The sequence below is a fragment of the Dendrobates tinctorius genome, unplaced genomic scaffold, assembly GCF_039654945.1.
Source record: "Dendrobates tinctorius isolate UK_male_01 unplaced genomic scaffold, ASM3965494v1 ptg000133l, whole genome shotgun sequence".
In the NCBI taxonomy this organism is placed as follows: domain Eukaryota; kingdom Metazoa; phylum Chordata; class Amphibia; order Anura; family Dendrobatidae; genus Dendrobates; species Dendrobates tinctorius.
This window is the reverse complement of record NW_027361801.1, coordinates 20,862,409-20,876,160: the sequence shown is the minus strand read 5'-3', so window position 1 is coordinate 20,876,160 and position 13,752 is coordinate 20,862,409. Positions and strand designations below refer to the sequence as shown.

The window sequence follows — 13,752 nt, the reverse complement described above, 5'->3', positions numbered from 1 at the left end:
GCTTGTTCAAATTCTGGCCTTGTGCATAACAGCGTATTTTGGAAAGTAAAACTGATGCAATCAGAGCCAGCTCAGATTGCATCCATTACTGTCTGATGCTAGCTTTGTAACACAGCCACCTCCCTTCCTGTATGGAGTAGGCTTCACTCCTGATCCTGCTCCATGCAGTGATAGCCCATAACCATGCACAGTGGCCTTCCCTAAAGGGTTAATTATAGCAGCATGAAATTAGATCCCACCTGCTACAATTTTGTTTTTTGAGCTTAGACCCAGGAGACAGGTAAGTCTGTGCAGTATAGGATCCCAACTGTGTGAGGTCACCTTATCATGGCAGGTGGCCTCACTCCAATTGATCAATATGTGGCACTAAAAGCCTCTTATTTATTGGTAAAGTTAATGGAGCACTAGTGCAATATAATATAGTCCATATAATGTATAGTGTTGCTGCTTTTTTGTTGTTTTGAATACTGTAGTGACAATATACTGAGAATATTAAGAATACATTGTTTAGTATTAAAGATGAGAATAAAATATTCATTACTGAGGTCCGGCTTCTGGTCCAATGCTCTGTTGCTGTCAGACTTCACTTCTGTGGCTGACATCTTCATACTAAGCTCCATAACGCTATGGCATCTGGAGAGGACTAGTTGTGAGACGCGCACAGCATGCTGGTTGTAGAAGTTCCATCGCAATAAAGGACTGGAGAAGAGGCCATTACTGGGCATCATGAATGTTCTGCTCATTTTTCGTATTAATTTGTTATAAAACTTACTAGTAGATAAATAGATGTTCTTACATAGCCCTTAATATCTGTAGGGTAATATCTCTCTTTAAGCCTTTGACTTTCATCTAGTGACTGTATTCTTCTTTATCAGTGATGAACTTGAGAAGTTTATGGAGGGACAAGGAGCCACTAACCCAGGAATTATGATGCTGACTACAAGTCTCAGCAAACCTTTCATGAGGCTAGACAAATATGTCACTCTTCTCCAAGAACTGGAAAGGCACATGGAGGTAAATGCTTTGGAAAGTGGTTATTGGTGTTGCAGCATCTGTTGGTATGAACTATGATCAGAGCATCATTGTATGGACTCTGTCATCCTATTTATGTCTTTACATCATGAGTCTAAGGCCGGGGTTACACTTGCAACTGCAATGCGAGAAACTCACACGAGTCTCTCATCAATACCTGGCACTGCCACCGGCACTCGGGACCAGAGTGTGCGGCTGCATGTATTTCTATGCAGCTGAGCGCGCCGGTCCCAAGTGCCAGCGCCAGTGCCAGGTATTGATGCGAGAGACTCACGCGAGTTTCTCGCATTGCAGTTGCAAGTGTGACTCCTTCTTAAACCTTTGACTTGCAGACCTGTATTTTCTTATGAAACCTCATTGATGGAAAAGGGATAGATTCTCTTTAGATCAAGAAAATGAAGGACATATCCTCTGAAAGGAGGGCATACCTTCAAGACCCTTTATATAGTATTGTAATAGTTGTATGCATACTTGTCAGATTTGTGAAATCTTCCTCCAAGACAATCATAATTTTTTAAAGCGTTTTGTGGGCCATTCCCCATTCACATCCCTAAATAGGCTTTTTTTGTGGACCCTCTCTTTGTTACATGCTTCATCCCAACCCTCTAAATATGCTCCCAGTCTCCAGGGTCTGATGACCCAGGATCTTGGTGTCATGTGCAGAAAACATTCAGGCAGTGCTAATTTCCTACAAGCAATTATCCCTCTGCGCAATAAAACTTAACCCCTTCACCCCCAAGGGTGGTTTGCACGTTCATGACCGGGCCAATTTTTACAATTCTGACCACTGTACCTTTATGAGGTCATAACTCTGGTACGCTTCCATGGATCCCGGTGATTCTGACATTGTTTTCTCGTGACATATTGTACTTCATGTTAGTGGTAAAATTTCATTCAAATAACTTGCGTTTATTTGTGAGAAAAACGGAAATTTGGCGAAAATTTTGAAAATTTCGCGATTTTCCAACTTTGAATTTTTATGCCCTTAAATCACAGAGATACGGCACACAAAAAACTTGATAACTAACATTTCCCACATGTTTACTTTACATCAGCACAATTTTGGAACCAAAATTTTTTTTTGTTAGGAAGTTATAAGGGTTAAAAGTTGACCAGCGATTTCTCATTTTTACAACACCATTTTATTTTTAGGACCACATCACATTTGAAGCCACTTTGAGGGGTCTATATGATAGAAAATACCCAAAAGTGACACCATTCTAAAAACTGCACCCCTTAAGGTGCTCAAAACCACATTCAAGAAGTTTATTAACCCTTTAGGTGCGTCACAGGAATTTTTTTGAATATTTAAAAAAAAATGAACATCTAACTTTTTTTCATAAAAAAAATACTTCAGGTTCAATTTTTTTTATTTTACCAAGGGTAACAGGAGAAATTGAACTGCAAAAGTTATTGTGCAATTTGTCCTGAGTACGCAGATACCTGATATGTGGGGGGGAACGACTGTTTCGGCGCATGGCAGAGCTCAGAATGGAAGGAGCGCCGTTTGACTTTTTCAATGCAAAATTGGCTGGAATTCAGATTGGACGCCATGTCACGTTTGGAGAGTCCCTGATGTACCTAAACAGTGGAAACCCCCTACAAGTGACGCCATTTTGGAAACTAGACCCCCCAAGGAACTTATCTAGATATGTGGTGAGAACTTTGAACCCACAAGGGCTTTACAGAAGTTTATAACGTACAGCGGTACAATTAAAAAATCATATTTTTTCCTCAAAAATGATCTTTTCAACCCAATTTTTATTTTCCCAAGGGTAACAGGACCCTAAAAGTTATTGTGCAATTTGTCCTGAGTACGCTGATACCCCACATGTGGGGGTAAACCACTATTTGGGCGCATGGCAGAGCTCGGAAGGGAAGCAGCGCCATTTGACGTTTTTGGCTGGAATTGAGATCGGACACGATGTCGCGTTTGGAAAACCCCTGATGTACCAAAACAGTGGAAACCCCCCACAAATGACACCATTTTGGAAACTAGACCCCCTAAGGAACTTATCTAGATGTGTGGTGAGAACTTTGAACCCCCATGGGCTTCACAGAAGTTTATAACATAAAGCCATACAATTAAAAAATCATATTTTTTCCACAAAAATGATCTTTTCACCCTCAATTCTTATATTTCCAAGGGTAACAGGACCCTAAAAGTTATTGTGCAATTTTATCCTGAGTACGCTGATACCCCACATGTGGGGGTAAACCACTATTTGGGCGCATGGCAGAGCTCGGAAGGGAAGCAGCGCCATTTGACGTTTTTGGCTGGAATTGAGATCGGACACCATGTCGCGTTTGGAAAACTCCTGATGTACCAAAACAGTGGAACCCCCCCACAAATGACACCATTTTGGAAACTAGACCCCCTAAGGAACTTATCTAGATGTGTGGTGAGCACTTTGACCTCCCCAGTGCTTCACAGAAGTTTATAACACCCGGGCGTGAAAATAAAAAATTCGTATTTTTTCCACAAACATGATCTTTTAATCACCATTTTTTTATTTTCCCAAGGGTACCAGGAGAAATTGGACCCCAAAAGTTGTTGTCCAATTTGTCCTGAGTATGCTGATACCCCACATGTGAGAGAAAACTACTGTATGGGCACACGTCGGGGCTCGGAAGGGAAGTAGTGACGTTTTGGAATGCAGACTTTGATGGAATGGTCTGCGGGTGTCATGTTGCCTTTGGAGAGCCCCTAATGTACCTAAACAGTGGAAACCCCCCACAAATGACCCCATTTTGAAAACTAGACCCACTAAGGAACGTATCTAGATGTGAGGTGAGCACTTTGAACCCCCAAGGGCTTCACAGACGTTTATAATGCCAGGGCATGAAAATAAAAAAATCGTATTTTTTCCACAAACATGATCAATTAGTCCCCAATTTTTTCATTTTCCCAAGGGTAACAGGAGAAATTGGACCCCAAAAGTTGTTGTCCAATTTGTCCTGAGTACGCTGACACCCCATATGTGGGAGAAAACTACTGTATGGACACACGTCGGGGCTCGGAAGGGAAGCAGTGACGTTTTGGAATGCAGACTTTGATGGAATGGTCTGCGGGTGTCATGTGCGTTTGGAGAGCCCCTGATGTACCTAAACTATTGAAACTCCCCACAAGTGACCCCATTTTGGAGACTAGACCCCCCACGGAACTTATCTAGATGTGTGGTGAGCACTTTGAAACCCCAAGTGCTTCACAGAAGTTTATAACACTCGGACGTGAAAATAAAAAAATCATTTTTTTCCACAAAAATGATATTTTTGCCCCCAATTTTTTATTTTCCTAAGGGTAACGGGAGAAATTGGACCCCAAAAATTGTTTTGCAATTTGACCTGAGTAGGCTGATACCCTACATGTGGGGGTAAAACACTGTTTGGGTGCATAGCAGAGCTTGGAAGGGAAGGAGCACCATTTGACTTTTTCAACTCAGAATTGGCTGGAATTGAGATCAGACGCCATGTTGCATTTGGAGAGCCCCTGATGTGCCCAAACAGTGGAAACCCCCAATTCTAACTCCAACCCGAACCCCAACACGCCCCTAACCCTAACCCTAGCCCTAACCCTAGCCCTAACCCTAACCCTAGCCCTAACCCTAACCCTAGCCCTAGCCCTAACCCTAACCCTACCCTAACCCTAGCCCTAACCCTAATGGAAAAATGGAAATAAATACATTTTTTTAATTTTATTATTTTTCCCTAACTAAGGGGGTGATAACGGGGGGTTTGATTTACTATTTATGGCGGATTTTATGTTTGGCGGCTGTCGCACGCTAAAAGACGCTTTTTATTGTAAAAATAGTTTTTGCATCACCACATATTGAGAGCTATAATTTTTCCGTATTTTGACCCACTGAGTCATGTGAGGTCTTATTTTTTGCGGGACAAGTTGATGTTTTTATTGGTACCATTTTCGGGCACGTGAAATTTTTTGATCGCTTTTTATTCCGATTTTTGGGACGCAGAATGAACAAAAACCAGCGTTTCATGAATTTCTTTTGGGGGGGTGCGTTTACACCGTTCTGCGTGCGGTAAAATTGATAAAGCGGTTTTATTCTTCGGGTCAGTACGGTTACAGCGATACCTCATTTAGGTCGTTTTTTATGTTTTTGTCGGTTTTATGCAATGAAAACTATTTTATATAAAAAATAATTATTTTTGCATCGCTTTATTCAGCGAGCTATAACTTTTTTATTTTTTCGCTGATGATGCTGTGTGGTGGCTCGTTTTTTGCGGGACAAGATGACGTTTTCAGCGGTACCATGGATATTTATATGCGTCTTTTTGATCGCGCGTTATTACACTTTTTGTTTGGCGGTATGATAATAAATCATTATTTTTTGCTTCGTTTTTTATTTTTATTTTTTAAGGGGTTCGCTAAAGGGGTTAACTAATGGGACAGTTTTATAGGGCGGGTCGTTACGGACGCGGCGATACCTAATATGTGTACTTTTATTGTTTTGTTTTTTTTATTATTTCCAAAAAATGGATTTATTGGGGGAATTTTTTTTTTTTTTTTCTAATTTATTTGGCGATTTTTTTTTAATTATTTTTACACTTTTTTTAATTTTTTTTTTTTACTTTATTAAATAGTCCCAGGTGGGACATCACTGTCCTGTGACAGTTCGCTGATTTGTCACATCACAGATCACTGTGACAGATCAGCGATCTGACACAGGCACTGCAGAAGGCTTCCTCATGCCTGCGCTTTGCAGGCACTGAGGAAGCCAGCTTCCGCAGGCCCCCGAAGGCCCCCGTCGCCATCTTGGATTCGGGGGCCTGGAGGAAGGGAGTCCCCCGCAGCAGCGCTGCACATTGCGCTGCCGTGGGGGGCTCAGGGAAGCACGGAGGGCGCCCCCTCCCTGCCGATGCTTCCCTTTAACCCCCGGTACACCGCGATCGTGTTTGATCGCGGTGTGCAAGGGGTTAACGTGTCGGGGGCGGTTCGTGACCGCCCCTGACACATTGTGACGGGTGTCAGCTGTGATAATCAGCTGACACCCGGCCGCGATCAGCGGCGCTCACCACGTGGGCGCCGCTGATCGCGCCGACGTACTATCCCGTCCCCGGTCATACGGGCCCGGGTACCGTGGACGGGATAGTACGTCGGATGGCAGGAAGGGGTTAATAGAGAGCGTCAAAAGAAGTGTATTTCCAATATACATTAATTAAATCTAGTGTTCGGCTTTGTATATCCCTTCCATTTTTCCTCCTGTAATGCCCATTGTTGTTTCTTCCATGGCTGGATTGTTGTTCCACCTTCCTGGTCTCTTTTCATGTTGCTGGATTGTCCCACAAATGTAAAAAAAACCCAAAATCTTTGGAGTAACACATGCCATTGTTTTAATCATATCAATGCCATAAAATGCTGTTCCAGTGTAATTTTCACTCCTTAGCCTCTTTATTATTTTTTTTTAGCTCAGCTGTATGTTTTGGCATCTTCTCTTGCTTTCTGTGATTGCCTCAAAAGGTTGTGCAACAAAATATTAAGTTAAGGGTACCATCGTTTCTGTCCAGGCCTATTTCATGAGTTTTACTTTTTTTTTAAATTATGTGAAAGCATGGTTGAAAAGCAATGTCTGACTTTCATTTGTTCATTTTCATAGATTTTTGATTTATATTTGTTATTACTTTTGTCAGATTCAAGTTTTTTCTGTGACCATTGTAAGTTTTTCTGTCATTAAACGAGGGATACCAACAATTTTGACCACGTGTGTGTATATAAGGTTCTCCTGAAATATTACAATTCGTATTCATCCACTAACATACTCCTCGTATTCACTTTCATATGTTTCATCACACTCTTGTTTATATATACTAGAGATATATATTATATTACAGTATGTGTAGTGGGGAAAATAAGTATTTGATACACTGGTGATTTTACAAAAAAATAAAAATCCAGAAAATCACATTGTATAATATGCACATAATTAATTTGCATTTTGCTGCATGAAATAAGTAATAATCTTTAAAAATAATCTTTATTTTTATATAGCGCTAACATATTCCGCAGCGCTTTACAGTTTGCACACATTATCATCGCTGTCCCCAATGGGGCTCACAATTTAAATTCACTATCAGTATGTCTTTGGAATGTGGGAGGAAACCGGAGTACCCGGAGGAAACCCACGCAAACACGGGGAGAACATACAAACTCCTTGCAGATGTTGTCCTTGGTGGGATTTGAACCTAGGACCCCAGTGCTGCAAGGCTGCAGTGCTATCCACTGAGCCACCATGCTGCCCATTGTATTTTATACAAAACAAAATGTAATATTTGGTTAAAAAAAGGTCAGACGTTTCTTGTAGTTCTTGATTGACTAAGTTTGCACACACTGTAGCATACATATCTTCTCCAGATCTTTTCAGGTTTCAGGGTGGTCGCTGGGCAACATTGAGTTTCAGCTCCCTCCAAAGATTTTCTATTGTGTTCAATTCTGGAGACTGGCTAGGACACTCCAGGACATGGAAATGCTTCTTATGGAGCCACTCCTTAGTTGTCCTGGCTGTGTGTTTGGAGTTATTGTCATGCTGGAAGACCCAGCAGTCTCATTTGACCACATGATCTTTTACCATGCCTTCTCTGGATCATCCAGATGGTCATTGGCGACCTTCAAATGGACCTTGACATGTGCTGGTGTGAGAAGGGTGATTTTGCTTGCCCTTCAGGATTTTAATCCATGACGGTGTAGTGTGTTACTAACGGTAATATTTGTGATTGTGGTCCCAGCTCTCTTCAGGTCATTGACCAGGTCCTCCCGTGTAGTTCTGTGCTGATTCCTGACCTTTCTCAGAATCATCCTTACCCTACGAAGCGAGATCTTGCAAGGAGCCTCTGACTGAGGAAGATTGACAATCATCTGTGATTATTCCATTTTCTAATAATTACACCAACAGTTGTTGACTTCTCACCAAGCTACTTGCCTATTGTTTTGTAGCCCATCCCAATCTTGTGCAGGTCTACAATTTTGACCCTGGTGTCCTTAGATGGCACTTTCGTCTTGGCCATGGTGGAATGTCTGGAGTGTGATTGATTTAGTGTGTGGAGAGGTGTCTTTTACACGGGTAACAAGTTCAAACATGTGCAGAGTAGAAGGGCTTCTCAAAGAAAAACTAGTGAGAGCCAAAATTCTTGCTCATTGGTAGGTGATCAGATACTTATTTCATGCAATAAAATGCAATATATTTAGAAATCATGCAAAGTGATTTTCTGGTTTTTATTTTTAGATCCTGTCTCTCACAGTTGAAGTGTACCTACGATAAAAATTACAGACCTCTCCATTCTTTATAGGTGGGAAAACTTGCAAAATCACCAGTGTATCAAATTCTTATTTTCCACACTGTATATAATATTATTGTAAGAGATGAAGCTCTTAAGTAGTCTTGATGTTCACATAGGCAGGCAATGCAGTTGAATCCAAAACAGGTGAAGTTTATTATATCCATAAACTTCCAGATAAATTCCAAATAAAACAGCCTATTCTGGGCACAAATGCTATAACAGAATCGAAAAAGAAAATATATAATCCATATATATATATATATGTCATGGGCTCGGCTGTATAGATGTGTGACGCTGAGTCACTTCTCATGGCTAAACCATGAGTCAGTGAAGTTAAGGTGTCTAGAGCCAGAAGGATACATTATAAACAGAAGAAAAAGACCAAGGTGAAGTCTGGTCACAGTACGGGATCAGAATTCCAAAGTCAAAGTTTGTTAAGGCAAAAGGGGCAATGCAAACAGGTAGTCAAAAGGAAAATCCAGGGTCCGGCAACAGAAGATTAGAATGTCTCAGTTCAGAGCACAGAGAAAATATACCACTGAGCTGAAAACTACAGCTGGCAGAGGTCTCACGCTGACAGCTTAGCAAAATAGCTGGGTAATCACACAAACAGAGAACACCAGAAGGAAACAGAGCACCTCACAGTCTCAGATTGGATGGCTGAGCTGTCTATCAAAATACCAACAGCTCAGCATGCCCCTGCACTAGATTGGATGACTGAGCTGTCGCTCACCAAACTGACAGCATGACCTTGATTCCATAGGGAAAGAAAATTATCACTCAGTGCGTCAAAGACACATTCGGAGGCTCAATCATGACAGTTGTCAGTCTTTCCTTCAGAGCCTCTGTCAGATACTGAGCCACATAAACAAAAATGGGAATGACCAGTCACACCCAGCTCTTCTAGTCATTGCTAAAACCCAGACCCATTAAAAACCATCTCCGTTCTGTCTGTGCTGGAGCCTGGTGTCTTCACAGCAACAAAGTTAGACATCTCCGTGACACATCCAGGACTTGTCCATCTACAAACATACAATATATACAGTGGCATGTAAAAGTTTTTGCACCCCGGTCAAAGTTACTGTTATTGTGAACATTTAAGCAAGTTGAAGATGAAATGATCTCTAAAAGGCCTAAAGTTAAAGATGAAACATTTCCTTTGTATTTTAGGCAAAACACATATATATTTTCATATTTTACATTTTAAGAATTATAAAAATGAAAATGAGCCAATGCAAAAGTTTGGCCACCCTACATGGTTAGTACTTAGTAGTACCCACTTTTGCAAGTATCACAACTTGTAAATGCTTTTGGTAGCCAGCAAAGAGTCTTTCAATTCATCTTTGAGGGATTTTCATCTATTCTTCCTTGGAAAATTCTTCCAATTCTGTGACATTCCTGGGTCATCTTGCATGTACTGCTCTTTTGAGGTCTAGACACAGATTTTCAATGATTCTCAGTTCAAGGGACTTTGAGGGCCATTGTGAAACCTTCAGCTTGCACTTTTTAATGTTGTCTATTGTGGATTTTGATGTGTGTTTAGGATCATTATCCATTTATAGAAGCCATCCTCTTTTCAACTTCAGCTTTTTTACAGATGGTGTTATATTTTCATGAAGAATTTGTTGTAATTTCATTGAATCCATTCTTCCCTCTACCCGTGAAATGTTCCCCATGCCATTAGCTGCAGCACAACCCCAAAGCATGATTGATCCACCCCCCCATGCTTCATGGTTGGTGAAATGTTCTTTTCCTGAAATTCTGCGCCCTTTTTTTTCTAATCACATACTTTTGATCATTGTGGCCAAGAGCTCTATTTTAACCTCATCGGTCCACATTTTTTCAAAATGCATCAGGCTTCTTTAGATGTTCTTTTGTATACTTCTGGTGCTAAATTTTATGTTGCGGACACAGGAGAGATTTTCTTTTGATGACTCCTCCATGAAGGCCATATTTGTGCAGGTGTCTTTGAACATTAGAACAATTTACCACAACTCCAGTGTCTGCTAAATCTTTCTGAAGGTCTTTTACAGTCAAATGGAGGTTTTGATTTGCCTCTCTAGCAATCCTATGAGCAGCTTTCACTGAAATTTTGCTTTGTTGTCCACATCTCATCTTGACCTCCACTGTTCCTGTAACTGCCATTTCTTAATTACGTTTCGAACTGAGAAAAGGGCAACTTGAAATCGCTTTGCTATCTTGCCCTCTCTTGCTTTGTGGGCCTTCACCATTTTCATTTTCAGAGTGCTAGGCAGCTGCTTAGAAGAACCAATGACTGCTGTTTTTTGGCACAAGGTTAGAGGAGGCAGGATCTTTATGAAGCTGGGAAATTTGCATCCCCTGGCCTTTCCTAACAATGATGGTGAGCATGCCATAACCCTAAGCGGCTAATTAAGGTCTGAAGTCATGATGAAAGTTATCTGAGCACACAAATCTCTAAGGATGCCCAAACTTTTTCATCGATCCTTTCCTTTTCATAATGTTTAAACTATACAAAATGAAAATGTATTTTTTTTGCTTAAAATACAAAAGAAATGTGTCATCTTTAACTTTAGGCATTTTAGAGGTCATTTCATCTTCAACTTGTTTAAAGGGTTTGACCACTGCTAGGACACCCCCATCTTAAACTAAATGTTCAGCCATGATAAAATAATAAAGCATATACCCCCCTCCCGTGCCAGCGCCATTCCCGCAGTGTCAGCGCTCGCTCTCTCTGGGGCTGTGATGTGGTGTTGTGACACGTAATGCTCTGCACCCAATCAGCGCTGGTGTCATTGTCTCCGCCTTCATACGAACTGAATATGATGAGGAAGCCAGGGATCAGCTATAGCCCGGACTTCCTCTTCATGTTCAGTTTGTCCGAAGGTGGAGACAGTGACACCAGCGTTGATTGGGCTCCGGGCATCATGTCTCATTCTACCGCATCACATCTCTAGGACCGTGAGTGCCAACACCGCTGTAACGGAGCCAGCACGGGAGGTGAGTATATAAGCTTTATTATTTTTTCAGGGCTAAACATTTAGTTTAAGAAAGGGTTGTCCTAGTAGTAGACAACTCCTTTAGCTGTTCACAATAACAGTAATTTTGACCATGGGTGCACATACTTTTACAAGAATCTATCTGTATCTCTATTAGTATAAACATTGTGCACAGAGCACCCCAAACAATACTGATACACTGTTATGTCCAGTCCAGGATCTCAGGAGTGAGGCTTGATGCATGGATTTAAAGAACACCAAACAGAGAATGCCTGTGACATGCACCTCCGGCTCATGCCCTGCACTTACCATTCCATCAGTTTTTACTGGAGTATTGCTTTAAATTCCACTATATGTAGTTTTGAGACAATATATCTGTAGTAATCAGTTGGTCTCAAATATTTCAAAGCTGGATTAGCCATGTGCTGGAAGCAAACAAGAGAGAAAGCAGCTTGGCAACAGTTTGATTATGCGATTCACAACCTCCGTCTTCATTATTAATCAGATTTTTCTAAAAAATGTACTATAATGGAGAGTCTGCATCTTGAGTAGTTATTATCTGTAAATATATATGACTGGTTACAAAGTGCTATGATCCTAGTAAAATATATATGGAGAACTCCGCTCTTGTCATTGTATTATTTAGATAGTAGTAGATTTCTAACTCTTACTAGACTAGGGTAAGGAATTTCCGGCTTTATTGAATAATATGTTACAGATTGCCTATAGGCATGTAGAAGCTGTGACGAGCGGTCATATCCCGGGAAGGCATTCAGAATCTCATTTACTGCCATAAAACAGATAAAACTGTGAAATTGTGATATATACAAACATAGGATGGCAAGCAGCTGTGCATGGAAATAGCTTGGTCTTCAGTCAGCAGAAAGATAGGCAGAATATTTCTACATAAACGGCCTTATTTACATATGAATAATGTACATATTTCCTAACATCACTGCAATTTCTCTGTGTAAATTCAGAAACCGTATAAACAAAACTAAAAAGACTGTACTGATTTTCCACATCACCCAGCAATCTGTTCTGTTTTGATATCTTAGTCCCAAGTGCATGAAAGCCTGTATTATAATTTTCACACTGTAGATATATAAAATGCACAGAGCAGAAATTGTATATGCTAATCTATATCCATCACCCGCTTGACTAAACAAGCAGACTAGAATCCCTGATAAAACTTTTTGCTATATCTTTATGGTGAATTATGGTGCATAGGAGACTCCCAATCTTGGTGGAAGAAATCTTGGTAATTTTGAATTTTAGGGTCAGGATGAGCTTAAATGGTCATTTCAACAAATTGAATAAATCATTAACCCAGACCTTTATAATAAACTTTGTCATATAGTAAAATAATTCTGCTTCTTTCTTCACTTATGAGCCACTTCTTCCTTTTTCACTGCCTTCTGAACGCACCAACTCACAATCCACTCTAAAAAAAGAGCTGTAATCCTTCTTGGTTAACATAGGATGCCTTCCCTACTCCCTTTCCCCTCCACTTAAAAATTTAAAAATTCAATAAACCCAGTTGAAATAGAAAATAGGATGGTCTGTCAACTCAATGAGGTTTCAGGTATTGAAATCTGGAGACACAGACAGACTGCAAGACTGCAAGACGTAGCTGCAGTATCTAGCAAATTTGTTTGACGTCATTGCTAGAATCACAGCAACACAGCTCAGTACTGCGGTAAATTTTCTATGCCACACAAGGGGTGTAGGGCTTTATAGCTGACAGTATACTGGCTTATTATTGGCTTCAGTGTGTAAACCGTATGAGAACTGTACTGCCAATAAACTTTGCATAAATCAATAATGCAAGTGATTGAGAAACTTTGTAATAAATCTAGTAAGAGAAATATGTCTATTTTACCACTTATAAGCCACTTATTCTGCTCCTCCTCCAAAATCTCCTTTTCTCTGTGTATACTGTGTATGGGAGACATCATAGCAGCTAGTCTATACTCACTAGCTTAGAGAAAACTGAGAGCGTAGTCTAAAAATTTATTTAAGAAGACTGGAACATTTTAAGATCTCCCCTTCTCTAGCTCGGGCTTTGAGTTTGCAGATGTAATCTAACCTGGAGAGATTGGGCAAAATGCATCAAATTGCTTCTATAGAAAACTGTAGTGCAGTATTGCAAGCAATGATTTTTATAAATCGCTAAGTAAGCCGCTGCGTATACCATGAAAATCAAAGAGGAAAACTTCCACCCAGCTGCAAAGCAAAAAAAAAACTATGAGTGATTGAGTTTAATATTGTGAAATGATAAGGGAATTGATTCTGCTCTACAGAAAGCAATAGTTTGTTTTCATTGTCCATCTGAATTTGCAAATAGGCAAGATTAAGTGTTTCCTCCTTTAAATTCAGTCCAATGTGTTTCCATAGTTACAGACTTCAATCGGTCCTGCGTAGTCTGATCACTACATATGGTATTTCC

General features: G+C 40.5%; 1 protein-coding gene across 3 annotated transcripts in view; it reads left to right on the top strand.

Annotated features, from left to right (window-relative positions):
* ARHGEF6 (Rac/Cdc42 guanine nucleotide exchange factor 6) overlaps positions 1-13,752 on the top strand; it is a 242,387-nt gene that overhangs the window by 105,687 nt on the left and 122,948 nt on the right. For all 3 annotated transcript variants that reach the window (XM_073543558.1, XM_073543557.1, XM_073543559.1), the window contains exon 10: positions 876-1,014. In XM_073543558.1, the coding sequence (XP_073399659.1) occupies positions 876-1,014 (139 nt within the window). The remainder of the gene's footprint in view (positions 1-875; positions 1,015-13,752) is intronic.